The sequence below is a fragment of the Crinia signifera genome, chromosome 4 (genome assembly GCF_055691185.1).
Source record: "Crinia signifera chromosome 4, ASM5569118v1, whole genome shotgun sequence".
Classification (NCBI taxonomy): Eukaryota; Metazoa; Chordata; class Amphibia; order Anura; family Myobatrachidae; genus Crinia; species Crinia signifera.
This window is the reverse complement of record NC_139220.1, coordinates 287420837-287439221: the sequence shown is the minus strand read 5'-3', so window position 1 is coordinate 287439221 and position 18385 is coordinate 287420837. Positions and strand designations below refer to the sequence as shown.

Below are 18385 nucleotides of genomic sequence, written 5' to 3'. Positions count from 1 at the left end.
TGATAGCGGCAAAAGCCTGTTTCTTTGAAGTGTTCCTTTATTTGAGCTTTTGCCATGCAGGTTACTGTGGGACGGCTCTTTACAGCGTATGAGCTGCCAGTGTCTGCAACTGAGACCCAAGTTGTATAAATAGACAACAAGATACCGTTCCGAGTGTATTGTTTTGCAGTAGATGTGCATCTTTGTGTACACCCCCATGTGGAACACCTCTGCTAGGAAAGCACACGTTTTTTAATGTAATTATAGAATTATAGCTCTGGTGTTTGTGCGATCTCTAATGCTTGGTACCCCCCCCCCCCCTCAGGACAACAAGGGTCCGATCCCATCAATCTAGATCCAATTCCGACCGATTGGATGTAGATTGTGTGGTGATTGGGCCCTTTTCTGTCCTGCTGTGGACCGATACCGATCCGATGCGCGGTCCCTCGGGTCGGTCGGTCCTAATTCAGATCCTACCTGCAGCAGGTAGGATCTGGAAACAACCATACTCCTGGGTGCGAGTCGCCATCGGATCGGACCCGCTCACGGTGTACATCGTGAGCGGTTCCTGCCCCCCGCGTCATTGTGAGCGGGTCAGAAGAAACACTGATGACCCGCTCACGATGTGCATCATGAGCGGGTCGTCCTGGTGTGTACCCCGCATTAGATGTAGGGTGACTAACTTGTGTCATGGCAGTTCCTAGCTTGTTGTTTTTGTTTTTCATATACATCTGTGTTGTATAGTGTCTGCTTTATGCTGGCTCACTAGCGGCTTCACAATGCCTAATGTCTACTCCTCTGCATATACATGATCCATATGTAAATGCAATTCAGCCACAGTGCTTATCTGTATACTGAATGCCACACATGGTGATATCACCCACCCGACATTATTCTGGGTGGGGACGTAGGTGTGAAGGGGCTAAAAGCCGGGTAGCACCTGGGTTAGAGCCAGGTCCAAAAACCCAGATGCAACCTGGCTTTTTGGTAGAAAAGGGGTGTGATTAGGATTCCCTGTCCCCTTCCGTACCCATGTACTTACTGTCCCATGGCCTACTGCACCATACATTCCAATGCCTTCACATCCATTGTATGCTTCTGCCTCTCTGTACCTCTTTGCTGTCTTTATTCTACTTCATAACTTCTGGTCTTATCTATTGATTAGTTTATGTACTGTATAATTAATGTTGTATCTACTGTTCTACTGCTGCGGTAGTGCATTTTGCTTTATTTTTATTTTTTTTGCTATCTGATCTTCACTTAAAACACTCTCCTTCCCTTCTCTCTCTCTCCCCCCTTTCTTAACCCATTACCCAGATCCTACTTACCCCCTTTAATTCAAACCCAACCCTTCTATCCTCCCCCATATCTTCCTTTCCTCCCCTTTCCCTTCCCCTCCCTCCAACTCCATGTCTGTGCCCTCTACAATAAGCTGACCCTAACCCATGACCAGAATCCCGACAATCTCTTATGGTGCCCATACATGGTGTGATTTGATCTTTTTAGTTCAAATCGCACCGTGTGTATTTGCCTTGTGATGCTGCTGTGTAGTCCATATCACAAGGCTAAATAGTATGTGCAGGCAGGTATTTTTGAACTAGATTGCATGCACCCTGTAATTGTCAATTCTCACCTCATTCATATCTCCTCACTCCCTCCTAGACTTTATGAAATTTGGCTTACGTTCTCTTCATTTCACCAAACCGCTATCTCCAGGGTCACTGACAAGCTTCTCAAAGACTGTTGACCAACCCTTGTTCCTCCATGGCTTCCCCTCCATTGGGACTCTTATGGTTCTCTTGTGGTTTGGTCCTACTTGTTCTGCTACGATGCTCTGAATCCCATTCCCATTGGGGTCCTTCAAGGTCCTGTCCTTACCTCTACAAGCCTTCCCTTGATGAGCATATAAATGACTGTAAATATTTCGGTATCCAGCCAGTTCCATTACCTATAATTAGCAGAGATTATTGATCCTTCCAGACTTTTGTCATGACTGGGTTCAGTCGAAGATGCGTGTGATATCATCGTCGGCCTCCATCACATGCTGAGAGCACAGACTGACAGAGAACCTTGGTCCATACAATCAGTCGCGATATAGGGTAGGCTAATTAGCACAGTGTTGCAGTGGGCACAGATCTAGGAGATAAATGCAAACTGTAATCCTGAAACACTGTAACGCTCTCCTTTTTCCTTACATTATACTGATATTTCCCTTCTAAAATACCAAATGGAATGTCTGAGAATTTGCATACATTGAAGCCGTGCTTGTCATTTGATACAATTTCCCTTTAAGGCATATTTAAAAAAAATAACTGTATAGTTAGATGCCTGTGCGATTCTGTATTATGACAAGAGTAACCATGTCTCATTGCACTGTAGCAGCCAATCAGTACGAAGCAAGAAACACAGGCTCTGGCCATCTGACCTAGGAATCTGTTATAGACCATCCTAATATAATCACATGGTCTGATGCCTGATGTTGCTTTTAGCCTATTTTGCCACAACTCTGCATCCTAATATGCCCCTGATTTGTGCCAAGTCCTCGCCATCCGGCCCCTCCATTCCTAGAATGTTGCTTGTGCCATTTATGTATGTAGGTCTGCAGATGTGCGTATTTGTATGTTCACTTTGTGAGGATACGCATAGAAAGATCTTGCAAAATGGCATCATGATTCCCCTATATCAGCCCCACTGTGTCTTTACTGGAGTCCATTGCTCTATTTATCAAAGTCATGGTAGATAAAACATAACTTGATTGTACCAATTAATACTATCGTGGCCAGTGCCTGGGTTTGTGACATAGAGCAGATGCTACAGGGGCAGGCTAGATGACTGGACATTATCTTGTTATTGGTTGCTTCCTACTCAGTGCCATATTCTCTTCATGTGTGTGGCAATGATTTATTTGGCAGGTGATATGCTCTTACTTTGGCTTCAATATATCCATTGCTGGTAGTATTTCTCCAGGGGTTATTCCATCTGGAAGGTAATGCAGGTATTTTACTCATGCAGAGAAACTGTAAATGCAGGTCAGAGCACAACCATTGCCTGCAGCTGCTATTTGGTGTGTGTGTGGTCACCGCCAGGTGTCACTGACCATTTCTGTCACTGGAGTTCCCACAAGGGTGTATGAAAGGTAATTGCTGCAGCCAAGGGCACTGTCTCTCTGTAATAACTGGTTTATGTAAATGTGTGTTCTGCACCTGAACCCTGTACTCTCTCTCGCTAACCATTACTTGCTAGGGGCACTGGCCGCTGACCCCAAAATTCTGTCAGCTGCTCCTGAGCAGAAGTGTACGCCTTCCCCTGTGTGCCAATGACCTAAATATTTTATAGAGTTCTCAGATTTATCTGTGCACAAATCTCCTCTTTTCTGCATATTCCTACACTTGGGGCTGTGTACATGTTTTCAGAGTGATTAACAATTCATTAAGCTTAGTCAAGTGTGTGTGTATGAATTAGTGACCTGAGTACAAGTAGAAATAAATGTCTGACGTTCTCCTGTAGATCGGTAATGGAGACTGCTGTGATCTGTACTATTTGTATTTGTTGTATGTAAGGCTCCTAGTCCTGAGTTCTCGAATTATAAATAATAGTGTTCATTCTAGCACCCCTGTGTGGGATGGGTCACAAAAATGTCCGAGGAAGCCATCCCAATTGTCCTTAATACAGGTGGCAGATGTGGAAGACGTCACCTCCACACTTTTGCTGGAAAGTGGGTATTGGTGGCAGTGTGGGGTTGGGGAGGGACGACTGTAGATCTTCTGTCTAGGGTTCTGAGAAGCCTTACACCAGGCCTGACTGTATGGGCAGCTGTGCATATGCCTATGGCATGTTGGATGTAGTATAGGAAGTAGTATAAGCAGTGGCGTAAGTTCATCCCAGTTGCCCGCAGGTAAGATAAATATTGGTGCCCACCAAATAACTCAGTCAGTAATGCTGGCCACACATCAGACCAACTTTCCTCCAACCATCCAACTAGTTGCTTGGATGGAATGAAAATATGGTACTAGATGGGAGCAAATGTAATATGTACTTCAGAATTTGCTCCCAAAATCACGGTACTGTAGTTGAACATTTTCCTGGGTCTGTGAGCACATTTCTGATTGTCCTTTGCTCCCATCCACTACCATTCTGTTATTTAATCCAAGCAACTAGTTGGATGGTTGGAGGAAAGTTGGTCTAATGTGTGGCCAGCATTAGATGTCTGTCTCCAGCAAGACCGATCATAGGTTCTAACACAGGGCGCGACACTTGCAAAAATGATGTTAGGAGAGGGAATCGGCTACAGGAGTGATATCAATTAAATGATTCAAACTTTTAGGGGAGAAGAGGTGCCCCTTTGGGAGCAGGAGCCCAGCGGCAGATGACCACATTGCCTCCCAGAGTTACACCTCTGGGTACAAGTGAGAGAATAGGGTTATAACAGACCTGTTCTGTACAATCCATGACCTGTGTGTGATGTAGAGGAATTGGACTGATTTAGGTCCTGTTTCATAATACCACGTTTAATGTATTGGGCATGCAAACAATGTCTGTTTACTTTTTAAAGAGATGCCCGGTTACCGCCCTTACATGTGCAGCGGACTCCTCGGTAATTACAGACCCCGCGCTACCTCCTGTAGGTGTGCCTGCTAAATACGGAGTTTAAAGTGAACGCCTAAGGGACAGGTGCCTGCTTCTGACATTACACCTGCTGTAAAATCTGACATCCTGAGAAAACGCAGAGCAAACAGTAATTATGGGACCGTCGTAAAAACTCTAGAGATTTGTAAAACATATTTAAGAGCCATTAATTTCAGCCTTTAGTTGTTCTGTTCAAACATGTAGTTACATAATGAGGTCGACAGAAGATGTTTGTCCATCAAGTATATATTAAATAAACCTTTTGGAATTTGTAAAGTTCTACTGCCAGCTATAATCTTCCTGAAACTAATTCCCAAAAGTATGTGTAACGGTCATGAGGTCATGGGTGTGGATAAAAGCACAGACCATGTCTAGGTAGACAGTCAAGGTTTCATGGGGGTAATGCCTCATTGTGGACACCGGAGCATGTAGACCCCCAATTAGTGTAGCGTGTAGACTCTCCATGCTTCAGGCCTGGTGCCTTGCTTGGCTGTGTGCGGTACACTTTACCGTTCCTAATCGGAGTACACATGAATGGTAACAGCCTGAAAAGGGGGGGGGGGGGGGGAAATGTCATGCCAACCTTTTCACAGTGTCAACCTATGCATGTCGACCTTTTGACGTTCTATCGGGACATTCGGCCAAATTTAATGGCTTACGCGAACTCAGAGGTTTTCTTAAAGGGGCAATCATTCACAGGGTCAAAGTTCAGAGTTTTTCCATCATCCCGCTCGGCCACCGAACTCTGAGGCTATTCCTTTCGGAGCGATTGTCTGTAGGCCAGCTGGCTACTGCATGTATCATTAGGGTTTAGGTGGAGAATGCCTAGGTTTATGCCTACAGCTGGTATGGGAAATCTCTCCGGGCAAGCTCCAAGCTGCTTGACAAACTTCTATTGCACGCGCAGTGTGGTTCATATAAATGTAGACATGTATTGTAGGATTACTTATACCTGTTACTTGTATACTGTATTTAATGTAATTCGCTTTGTAAATGACGGAGAGGTCTAGGAGACTGACTGACTGATTATGTGACCTGTGTGTGGTACAAGGAGTCCTGTTAATCCTGTAGGGAGAGGACTGCCTGGTGGTGGGCAGCCGGGGACACACCGGGCCATGGTGACCTAGTTTGCCCACTCTGTTACCATGGTGACTAATAGCAGAGTGGAGGAGAGAAGCCCCACCTAAAATACAGTCCTAACCAAGCTCCTCACACCCTTCATTAGGGGGTCTAGTCATGAAGTAGTGACCAGGGAGGGGGCGGTGCCCATGGCAAACAATCAGATGCTACGTTTATAGAATGCACATGACAGAGGCCTACAGCTTTAAATCTTTATTTGCAGCAGGTAAAATCTCCAAACGACCAGCGGGGACGCGCATCGGATCAGAATCTTAGTGGTAACATGCCCAATTCAGCTCTTTGTACATACAATCGGTCAAAATCGAAATTTAGGGAATTGAGCCCAATCGTTCTGGTGTGTACCCAGCATTAGATGGCCTCCAATAATCTAATGTAGTGGTTCTCAAGCTCGGTCCTCAGCACTCCACAGTTCACGTTTTCCAGGTCACCCGACAGGTGCACTCATTACTGACTGACACTTTTTAAAAGATCCACAGGTGGAGCTAATTATTTCACTTGATTCTTTGAGGAGACCAGCAAAACGTGCACTGCGTGGGGTCCTGAGGACCGAGTCTTATCTAATGGTTTTGGCTAAAACCACTGATGTTCCGAGACACACACAAATATGTATGTAGTGGCCAATTTTCCTGACAATGATGGTAATGGATGTGCCGGAGGTAACACTGTGTGCAGTACTTTCTGGCACATGGCTGGATGCAATGTTAGGGGTCCTTGCAAAGCAGAGTATACAACAGTACAGTCTGTGCACAGGGCTATACAGTATGTATTCTATACAATCACTGCTTGTACTAAAATCAGATTGCACTTGTATAACGGGGTGGGGGAAGGGGGCAGTTGGATCTCCCACAGAAGTCAAGATGCAAGATCTTACAGACATGACAATTTATAGGGGGCAGTTGCTGTATGGCATATTGCAGTGTATAGGCAGCTTGCTCCAGGTGGCATTGATTGGCAGGTGCACTTCTCATTGTGTTGTGTTGCTCGTGATTCCATAATCAATCAGCTGGATCTTCCTAATTGTATGATTAGAAAACACCACTCGGGGGAGGGTGGAGCTGTGAGACGCCTCTCCGTCCCATAGTTGGGTGCGAAGAGTTATATACAAGCTGAACTCCGCTCTTATGCTCTAGGAAAAGGAGATCATGGCAGCAGCACTAAGGGGTGGATGTATCAAACCTTAAGAAGGGTGGAGAAGTTGCCTACAGCAAACTCGGCTTCTATCTATAATTTTGGTACTTCCTCATCTTAAGCTTACGGTACGGAACTTAGTTGTGGTGAGCCACCGAGCCTAAAGCATGAAGCAAGCCCACAAGGGGACGATGGTGCTCCTTACGTAGCAGTTAACATAATTGGTGTAGCTGTGGCCGCAAAGATGAGAAAGTACCATCATTTTCTATATTGGCTAGAAGCTGATTGGTGGCAACATCTTCTCTTGTTGTTGGAAGGTTTTGTACAGTTTCCCCCTGGTCTACTTTGCTCGGTAGTTACAGTTTTGTGGTCGCAGACTATTAGCGCTTATAGGAAGTGATGATTTTAAAATGATGCCAGTGCACCTGAGTGATGCTCCTCTGCCTCGGTGATGTGGGCCCAGGGTGGTAAGAGTTATGTTACCACTTCAACAGACCAAGCAGAGGGGAAGTGTTTATGCGTTCCTTGGCTTTTCGGTTCATGAAAGAGAAAGCATTCACCTTATTCTAAAAGACCTGTCAGTTTTAGCTTTGCGGGTGCTGGTTCTGAGGCCCTGGTCAATATTTTATTTAAGAAGACTGTGCACAGTACAGTCACTATAACCAATACCAACCACCCACACCTCCACATATATACCATTTCAAGTGTTCTCAGATGAATGAAAACCGATGTCTGGGTAGTTGCTGCAATTTCTGTTTGCATTACTTTATTCGGCTAAGCGGCCTTGCAGTGTGCAGGGATTGTGAGTGCACACTACACTCCCATCATCCATTGCAGTGTGCCAGCATCAGAGCAGAGAATGGTTGGAGCAGATAGTGCCTCTCCTCTGCTTTCCTCACATCTGGGGACAGATTTGAGTGTGACGTGGGATGGAGAGGGCATGATTAAAGCTGCATAGAGTTCATTATATGATATATATTGGATCAGTATGTAAAGACCATGCCCGAATTACAACTGTAGGATTGGATAGAACTTGCTCTTTCTAGTAATTACTATCTTTGTATTATGTTAGTTTCTGCCAAAAGCACAGTCACGTCCAGGCCATAGATTGATATAAATATGGAGTGACTTGGTGAGCAGGTTAGTTGGCTGGTGTGTGTTTTGTGCTGCCAGATACACTATTCCAGTTTTATTTTTTTGCAGTCTGACGGGGTGGGGGGTGAAAAAAGATTAAAGGGATAATCTTTCGGCACTTTCTAGGTCAGATTTCTCCTTTTATTTTACCTCTGGCCAGAATTCCTGAGACTGGGGCCTTCAGCCAGCTCTCCGGCACCAAACCAGTTTGTCAAGTCTTTCCATTGCCAGGATAGAGAGAAACAAAACTACACCGCTCCAATTGTTTCCTTTGGGAACTTTAGAATTTGATCGAAACCAGTTTCACACGGCAGAACATTAATTGTGAAAGTGGGGGAAAAAAAGCTGATGTCTCAAAATGTTTCTCGGTATTTCTTTTTAAATTTACATTTTATTTTTTGGCTACATTTTTTCTCTGTGTTGTTATATATTATGCTTACTAGTGTATCAGGTCTGAAGGCAGCCTATATTTTGCCTGAACTAATGCCTTCTCTTACGTATGCAATAAGCAAACTTCTGGTTTTGATTCAGCTGCCTCTACCGTGCATACAGTTTATTTAGGCTGTGCCATAGAAAACCTTGGAAATACATTTGTAATTGTAAAAAAAAACCTAAAACATTTAAGAAGTTAATTAATTTTTTTAATGCAATTTCACGACTATTTTTAAAAGTATGTACAAACATTATTAACATAAACTGTGGCTCACAAAGTGTAGAACACGGTGATAAATTAAATAAATGCTTTTGGGTACAGTATTTGCTTAACATCTGAAAGGATTTATTTATTTTTTAAAGAAAAAAGTTGTCAGGCTGGTTTTTCTGGTTACACTGGTTTGTTTAGGCCGCAGCCTCGGTTTTATTTTCATTCATGTTTAAGGACCCAGAAGTTCCTTGTGCATTCCTGTTATAGAATGGGCTCCTGCTCCACACTCTCCCCTCCCCATCCTGTGTCAGTCTATGGGAAACAGAGGAAGGGGGTACGTTCTTAAATGTGGGATATTTTTGGGTGGGAAGGCAAGCTGTGGCACAGATCCCCTTTGTCGTCTGTCACTGGTTTGGTATTTAATGAGGTTTATAAATCAGTAACTCAGATTATCCTCTTTCAACAATTTTCTGTTCTGTAAATCCCGGTGGGATTATAAATTCCTAGTAGTTAACTATTTTGTTGCTGACATAAATCACTGATGTAGATAATGGTGGCAGACTGCATTACCTGCTGCTCTCTATGTGCATATCACAATTTCCGATATAAACCCCTCTTATTACGGACAGATACTAGTGAACTGTCCAAGGGCGCTGTGCTATTTATACTGGTTTGATGGTGGCGCCATGTTTGATTTGATGTATTTGGAAAGATGGCGCAGGTAAAAGTATAAGCCCACAGACCTAATGGTGCTGCGAGCCGCCAAATGATAACTCGCCTAGTGTTGATTCTCGCACCCGCTATCTTTGAAAACCCATGCTCCTCTTCCCTGCCTGGGGTGTCTCTGTCTGCTGTAGTGCTTCTAGCACAGTGTGGTCTGTATATCAGCACTGATATGCAAACCAGACATGTGCTAGAAACACCACAGCAGACAGCAACACCCCAGACAGGAAAGAGGAACTGCATGTGTTTTCAAAGATAGCGGGTGTGAGAATAAACACTACTCACCTCTGTGTCAAGGTCCAGAAACACACTGGCTTATCTAGGAAGCTACTGAATAAATGATTCAAGTTGCTGTACAATACACAGCCTTCAATAGCTACATCTTTTATGCTCTACCTTTTCCCTAACATTAAACCATGTTACGCTGATGTTACGCTGGTCTGTTTTGATGAACTTATCTTTGGTGTTTATTGCAGTGTCTGAAGTGCCTGAGTATAGTTCCCTATGCAACCCTATGGAAAATAAATGGCTTGCTATCTAACGGGGCCCATACATAGGAGACTGTTTTGATCAGCGGATTGCATCGCAGCATTGCGGTGCGCCGGTGCTGATGTCTGTCCGCACGATGTACTGCCCCGTTCCTCTAATGCCATAATTCTGATCATGGGTTCGGCCATTCTGGGATATTTAACATGTGAACTTCCCTGTCGACACATGCAGTAGGCTGATGTGGCTAAGGTGGACACAAGCATTAGGTTGACAATGGGAATGTCGATAGTCAAAAGGTGGACATGAGTTTTTTTAGCCGACTTGCACCAACAGTTTGTATTTCATCCACTGGGGCATGGAGGGAGAATGTAATAGTGTGCAGAGGCACCGTGCCCGCAACGCAGCGGTACACAGATACGGCGTTCATGTAGGCATACGTCAAAATTCAGGACAAAAAAAAAAAAAACATGAAAAACTCATGTCGACCTTTTAAATGTCGACATTCCTATTGTAGACATAATGCTTGTGTCAACCTTAGCCACGTCAGCCTATTGCATGTGTCGACCTTCATAGTGTCATCCCTATGTCCCATACCCAGGTAGGTGAAGCTATCATTAGTAAGTGCATGGTGTTACATTATAGGGTTAATATCGCACTGTGCTCCTTACCTGCAGCGAAATGTATCCAACCTATCCAAGGAGTGGACAAGTGTAGTAATTGTACATGGCAGCAAATGAGCTTCTAGCTGGCATTTATCAAGGGCATACCATAATGATAGATTGAAGCTAATTTGTTATTATGGGCAACTTCTGAATTCTGTAGAAAGTTTGATCCTGTTCCCCCCCCCCCCCCCCCATAGACATGATATCTAGCTAGCGGGACCAGTGCAGTGTTCTATGCCTCCTATTCTATATGGTTCCTGTGTGTAGCTGTCCATCTCTCTGACCCTGCATTGTCTCTGTTACAGAGGTGCCTGAGGAGCTGTGCTCCCCCTGCTACACCGACCAGTATGAGCAGGAACATGTGAAGCCAGCTGTGATCAGCCTCCTACTGACGGCAGATGTGTACTGCAGGACGTACCGGCGGGCACTGCCACAAGAACGCTCGCCTCCTCTTGACAATGCGGCCTTGCTGCTCCTCCTGGCTCGCAAGGACTCCACTCCCATGCACCAGGGGGAACCCGTGAAGACGAGTGATCTGCGGGAGAAGCCCATTCGTATGGTAAGATCATAAACATGGAGTTTTCTGATGAAGAGCGGTGTTTACCCAATGTAAGCTGTGTATAGGATAGAGCATGACTGATGCATACATAATCCACTCAGTCCCATTCACAGTGCTTGTGCTAAGGAATGGGAATTCATAAAGCATCTCTGGAAATCCACAACAGGAAGTTGCCCTGCATAGACAATGAGCATCAGCAGAGGCAACACAGGAAGGAAGGACATGTCCCTGCACCTTTCCTACCAGCCAGTAACCCTGGAAGGTCCCTGGACCAACCCTGGTAGATACCAGGGTTGATATCCCGGGGCACCAGTGCCTGGATTTTGGCCATTGACACTTTCACACCAGCACTAGTCCAGGGTTGTTCCAGGGACCAACCCTGGAATTTGGCTGGTGTGAAAGGGGTATCAGTTGGGGAGTCCCGGCCATCATCCTCCCGTGTCTCCATTACCATAAAAAAAAAAATAGCATACCTCCCAACATGTAAGGAGACGGAGGAGGGACAGATAGATGCGTGCGTGGCCTATACGCGCTGCTCTCCCATGAGGCCACACCCCCATTTCGACACCATGGGGCATGACCCAGAGGCTCTGTGAGCCTCTAGCCATGCCTCCAGGCCCCCAGTGTTTATTCCCTGCTCAGCAGCCAACAAGGGGACTCCCAACAGCCCCCCCTCGCCGTGGGACACTGCCAGCCGCGGGAGGGACGTGAGAATGTCCCTGAAAACCGGGACATTCCCATGGTAATCGGGACTGTTGGGAGGTATGAAATAGGGTTGTTCTTGGATGATGTTAGTACTATAATACATATTGGATATGGCAGGGTTGAATTTCTGGGGTTGTTGCAGTGAAGGGACCACATAAGCTGTAGCCAACAGACAATAAGGTTCATATTACTTAGTATTGATAAGGGTAAAAGGTAGAAATATGAGCTAAACCATCCTGTAGCCCAGTGGTTGCCAATCTGTGTGCTTAGGCACCTGGAGGGTGCCTTAGGACACTTGCAGGGGTGCCTTGGCTTGGCAGTCCAGGCCCAAAACTAATTATTTATTCTCCAAGTGATAGACTAAACTTGCGCTGGTGGCTTCCAATCATAAAATCTGTGGACAATTAGAACCACAGCTATGTCTTCCACCACATAACTTAACTTAAGGCTGACAGTTAATCACACTTTACTTCATTTCATATACCTTTGCTTAACCCTTTGGGTGCCAACATTGCATTTAGTGCATTGTTATGCTTTACCAGAGGCGACACTGGACTGGTTAGTGGATGATGGATATAAGGGTAATATGTACAATGGCGTGTGAGGACCACAATGACTGGTCCCCTCTATCGCGCTGTCTATCGCGCTGTTTTGCAGGATCACAGTGCCCGATTACCGCTAAGCAGCGCTGTGCAGTTACACATACAGTATTCCCAGTGCTGAGCAATACCAGCACTTTTCATTTAGTCATGGAGTCATCTGTTGGAAATGTCACTTTAGCCCAGGGGTGGGCAATAAGCGGCCCTCCAGCTGTTGATGAACTACACATCCCAGCATGCCTTGCCTTAGTTTTGCTATTTGGCCATGCTGAAACTGATACAAGGCATGCTGGGATCTGTAGTTCCCCAACAGCTAGAGGGAAGCTTTTTGCCCACCGCCGCTATAGTCACTGCTGTGTATTAGCAATGATGAAAGACCAATGCAGGCTCTGTGCCACATCATTTTCATTACATATACCATTTAAAAGGCTTTAAAAAAGGAGAAATCCTGGGTATCTCCATATAAATAACTGCGGGTAACTGTGCTTAGTTATCTCCTATAGATAACATGATCTTTTACTTCCGGGTGTTGCTATAGAAAACAGATAGAAGCTATTTTTTTTTTCAACCGAAGTGTTTGTTTATTTCTAATTTTATCCATTTAAGGAGACCAAATCTATTTCAAGGTCTTCACTTTCCTGCTGATTGAACAGTGCAGAATGTAAGCGATTTAACCATTTGTGCCAAGTGAATTTGTCAAAATAGGTGCGAAACGTCCTACGCAAACCTTTTTAATTCATCATAATGACCTGTAATGTTTACCTTAGATAGGAAATGGAATCTTCTCTGCTCAATCAGATTAGTAATGCCTTGCGTTAGTTTGCATTTCCATTCGCCCATGAGCGGCTCCGCCTCACCTTGTGTCTCCCACAGTCCCCTGTGCCTGTCCCCAGCCGGATGAAATGAATGTTGGTTATTTGGGCGAGTGCGTTTGTTCCTGTGCACACATGCATTCTCCGGCAGTGTCTCTGCACGTTCTATCTGCTGCTTTGTACAAGGGGAAACAGGTTCTTTTGTCTCCGTTACAGGGGGATAGCTCTGTATGACAGTGGAGTTTATTTATGTCATTGCGGGTACACCCTAGTCTAACAGATTATTATATCTAACACAACACGACTGCCGGAAACCATCTGATGTATATTTATTTAATTTATTTATTTATTTACAGTTTCTTAAATAGCGCAGCAGATTCCGTTGTGCTGTACAATAGTAAACAGTGATAATACAAACTGGGTAACAGACAGACTTGGAGGTTAAAGGGCCCTGCTGCAAGCTTACAATCTATAGGGATATAGCAGGGAAACACAAGGATAGGCACCAGAAATAGCATAGCAGTCCCACCCAGTTACAAGTCCAGAGGGAAGCTATATAATACATAGGTGCCTCAGAGGGTTGTGCGTGTAGAACTTAATTGGCTTGCCTGAAGAATGTGAATGGATGTTTTTCATAAACATCCATTCACAGATTGCGTGCAGGGCAGAAATCATTCGATGGTCGGTGACCATCGAATTATTTCACTAGGGCTTTCAGATCGAAGACACTCCCACGGTGAATTACCATTGGGAATGCCCAGTGTTTTCACAGAAATATAATGAGATTGGTCTATGACCAATGGTGAATACTTTTACCATCGATGGGACAAACCATATGGTTTCACGCCATCGATTGTACAAAGCTGCCAGATGTATTGTCTTCAAGTGTCGGGATACGGAGCTTAGTACCGCACCCAAAACAAAAATGTTTAGTATCGTGGATTCTTTATTTGTCACGGTTATCCCTTAATAAAAATTGATGCAAAAACAATAACAAAAATAAAGATAGACAACAATTGGCCAATGTTGAACGAAAAACAAGACACAAACAAACGGATTACACTGATGTGACTCTAGTGATTAGTCCTGAATTAGGAAAGTTTGGGCAAGCAAGATGCAGTCCTATAATTATGGTAGGTGTTATTTGTAGTTGATAGACGTTAGTGAAGCTGTATTAGCAATGGCTGGATGTTAGTACAGTCTATTACTGTGGATTTAGTTACCACTCCTGCTGTGATCGTTGTTGCTGGTCTGGGCCGGATGCATTGAAGTGTGTATAGGGTGGCCACCCTGATGGTGATTGAAAAGGTTAGTGGCTCCCGAGTGGTTTGCGCTCCATTCCACTGGATCTGGATCCGCCTTTGTAATGGTCACCAAGGGTTGGGAATTGGTACCGAAAAAGTGCAGCAAAAGAGATTCTGTTGCGCGTTTCTCCGCCTAGAACAATCGGTGGCTGCCTCATAAGCAAGTAAACCATACAATATGAACAGGTTCAAACAGACAGTACTGGATCGCAGCCTAATGATCCAACTACAGGGACAATTCTCAACCGTAGCCCTCAATGGCCCAATGCCGTAGGAAAAGTGGACAGTAGAGATCAGGATAGTGCAAGGTGGAGAGATCTGCCCTAGAGAGCTTACAATTCAAGGGATTTGTGTCCGCACCAGAAGCATAAAAAGTTAGATGGCAGCCTGTGGCTTTAGGCATACAAAATGTGTTTTAAGTTGTATTAAAACTTTAAATATCTTTAAGGTCCCAATATTTTCAAATGGTCAAACATTCTGTGAAAGTTTCAGGAGTTTATCAGAACTAAAGATATTTGTAACAATTTGGGACTGTTAGAGGTTGGGTTGATATCGGTACTCCCATATCACATGGCAGCCAGCCGGGGGAGAGGAGGTGCTCCAGTATTTCAGAAGGAAGGATAGTTGGGGAGGAAAGAGAGATGGTGGGACCTCACCCAAATGGGCGACTGTCCATGCAAACGAGGGGCACTTATGAACTGTGTGCTAGACTATACTGAAGTAAAATGGTCTCTCCCAGGTGAAGATGGGACCTTCTCAGAGTTTCGCTTCCTCACCAAATTCTAGTGAAATAGAATACTTATTTATTGTTGTTCTAATAGTATTTCTTACATTTCGCCATTTGCATTGTTTTCTCACCTTCCAGGCTGCCCATCTTGCTGTGATCGACTCTCTGATTATAGTATATTCCGGGCACTGCACGGAGTCCCTACCTCCCAGCGCGGAGCCTGGCCTGGCCGGATTGGAGATGAAGCTGCTTTCTTGGGTGGACCAGGTATGCCGGTTCACCTGACAATTTGCCGTCTCGTCAGCTACCCTGTTGTGCTGCAAATGAAGTGTGGCATTTTCTTTATACTTAATTTACTAAGATTTATGTAGCACCAGCATACCTGCAGCAATTTACAACTGGGAGCCATCACTATAATGAAACAAGTTGCTTATTGAATATGAACAAGTTTCAGTGGGAGAGAATTCGATTATATTTGGGGTTGTGGTATTGCTGACTAGCCAATGATCACATTTCATTAATGGCATTAGACCACTTTGGCATAGGCATGTGTCTTCCCAGTGTTTATAAATGGTAGTAGGCTTACCACAGTACTCTACATCTCTCTCCCAGATAAATCAGCGGCTGCTGGAGGAGGCTGAGAGGGAACAAGGCCGGAAGCAGCTTTCTACCCCAGAGGGTCCAAACCAGGCCGGAGTAAGTAGCCTATGATTTCCCCATGCACACCCTAGTTAGGCCATCAATTCTTAGCTTTCCCAGGATTCTAGTCATTCCAGCCTCTCTGGTTTTGTACTTGGTCTATATTTATAGATACTTGGAGAGAGATAAAGTGGCAACAGATAAGGTGCCAACCAATCAGCTTTTGTCACTCTTTAAGCATAGCCTGTACAATGACTTGAGCTGATTGGTTGGCTCTTTCTCTCTCCAAAGCTTGATACTGTACACTCCCCCATCTTTTTGTGATAAATACTCAGTCCAGTCTCAGAGAATGTGCATGTTCCCCTCATGAGGTAACCAAGCTTTGAGCTAAATATAATTTCTGTTATTTCTCCGGTTCTGTAGATATCTGACTGAATGGACAGTATGTATTATAGGATATGCTTAGATTGCAGCCTCTTCTCGTATTCTTGTCCGTTTTCCTACTGCTTTTTCTCGATGTCTGTCGTCTCTTCTCCATGTCGCCGCTTCTTCTGACAGGAGGCATCCCTTTACTCTTGACACAATAGTTATATCTTTACCTTGCAATTTCTAAGCAGTCCTCCTACCCTGCCCCCAGCCATGCTCCCTTCCCATTCTCCTATAGGGCGAGATGTACAATGCCTTGACGAGCGATAAAATGGAGAGTGATCAACCACCAACCAATCAGCTCCTACCTGTCATTTTTCAAACACAGCTTGTAACATGGCAGTTAGGGACTGATTGGCTGGTGGTTTATCACTTTCAAGCTTAGCACATCTGGCCTATAGGGAGAGATGTACTAAACCTTGGAGAGTGATAAGGAGGAGATAAATAAAGTACCAACCAATCTGCTCCTAACAGTCATGTTACTCTGTGTTTGAAAATGACTCTTATCAACTGGTTGGCACTTTATCACTCTCTACTTGATCTCTCTCCATGCCTTGGTACATTTACCACATAGTCTGCTCGCTTCCATCACTTTGCTTTCTCTCCCGTTCTGCCATCGCTCTCTGACTTTCTCCAACCAGTCTTCTTCACTAGATTTTCTTCCCTCTAACATAACCTCTGTATTATCCTTGTTGAATTTGACATTTTATCATTCTTTCCTTAAACTGTAAACACAGTGGCATCAGCCATTTTACTGGGAATCTGTGGCCCCACTGAGGCCTGACAGAAAATGGCTGCCATCACTGTCTGTAGGCGGCGGTTATGCTATAAATCTCCTTGTTCTTCTTTTCTTCTGTCCAGTATGTTGCTTTGTTATTCCACCCCTCCATATTTTTCTCTTTCTCTCCAGTGCCCCTCCCGCTGGTACTGGAAGCTGGTCCCTGTAAGTGGCTTTTCTTGTTTCCTGTCCCCTTGTTTCTTTACTCCTACCTGCCAGTTACGATCCCTATCCTGGTGTACCACTGATATATTTTCTCCAAACCAGTGCCTGTTTCTGTGCAATTGTCCCGTTATGCTAAGAAATGCATGTGCAATGCTACTAGACCTGCATCATGAGCAAAGGGTTATGGGATAAGCGAATATATATTCTATATATATATTTTTTTTTTTTTACGTTTGTGTGATTTGGCCTTAAACTATTTTTAATTTGATATGTATACTCCGATTTTTTTTTTTTTTTTTTTTACGTTTTTTTTTTATATTTTCCCTCACGATGTTCTTTATTTTTATACCAATTAGTAACTCTCTTTAGAACTTCTTAATGATATCCCAGAATCCTTTGCACCCCACCTCTTCTCTTAGACCCTGGATTGTGGCAAATTTTTCTGCTGCAATAAAATGTTATGATTTTTTTTTTTTATTGCCTCCACAAACTCTACATTGCCACATTTTTAGATAATGGGCACTTGTTTTGTTTCCACTCATTCTATGGGCTAAGAGGTGACGTTGTGATAGACCCCAGTTGTATTTATATTGGATTACTTCCATCATAGCATGCCTGTCATTTGTACCTTCCTTATTTTTCATTTTACAAGCTCAATTTCCTTGTACTTGGTGAGAGTGACGGTGCAGTTTCAGGGTTTAAAGCAGCAATGTCCTGTTCAGTTACTTTTTTTCTTTTGTAATCTTTAAAGTCAACGTGACTACATGTCTGTAGCTAAAACATTGAAGTAAAAATACATTTTTGAAGGGTTTTCTGGTGCCATTATAAATCAAACCCCTTTCTGTGCGACCGTGTTTAATAATTCAGGAGTGGCGGGCCACGTCAGCCAGCTTGTCCAACGACCTGTATAATGCCTAGGATTGATAATGCCTGGTTAATGTGTTGCTTATTAGTAGAGTTTTAATCTCATATGGAAACCTGATTTAGCCTCCAATATATGTTGCTCTCCTTGGGGGCAATCTAATTCTCTAAATAGTGTGGTCACAAAGTGCGGTATCGCACAAAATTGATAATTACCATATAGCAACAGTAACATTTTTCCTGTTCACCTCTATAGGGTGTGAGCAGAAATATGCGCTGTTTGCTG

General features: G+C 44.1%; 1 protein-coding gene across 3 annotated transcripts in view; it reads left to right on the top strand.

Moving 5' to 3' along the window:
* CAMSAP3 (calmodulin regulated spectrin associated protein family member 3) overlaps positions 1 to 18385 on the top strand; it is a 58619-nt gene that overhangs the window by 22094 nt on the left and 18140 nt on the right. For 2 of the 3 annotated variants that reach the window (XM_083184912.1, XM_083184911.1), the window contains exons 2-5: positions 10830 to 11083; positions 15369 to 15497; positions 15843 to 15926; positions 17206 to 17238. In XM_083184912.1, coding sequence (XP_083041038.1) covers positions 10830 to 11083; positions 15369 to 15497; positions 15843 to 15926; positions 17206 to 17238 — 500 coding nt within the window. The remainder of the gene's footprint in view (positions 1 to 10829; positions 11084 to 15368; positions 15498 to 15842; positions 15927 to 17205; positions 17239 to 18385) is intronic. The other variant, XM_083184914.1, reaches the window with a different exon arrangement.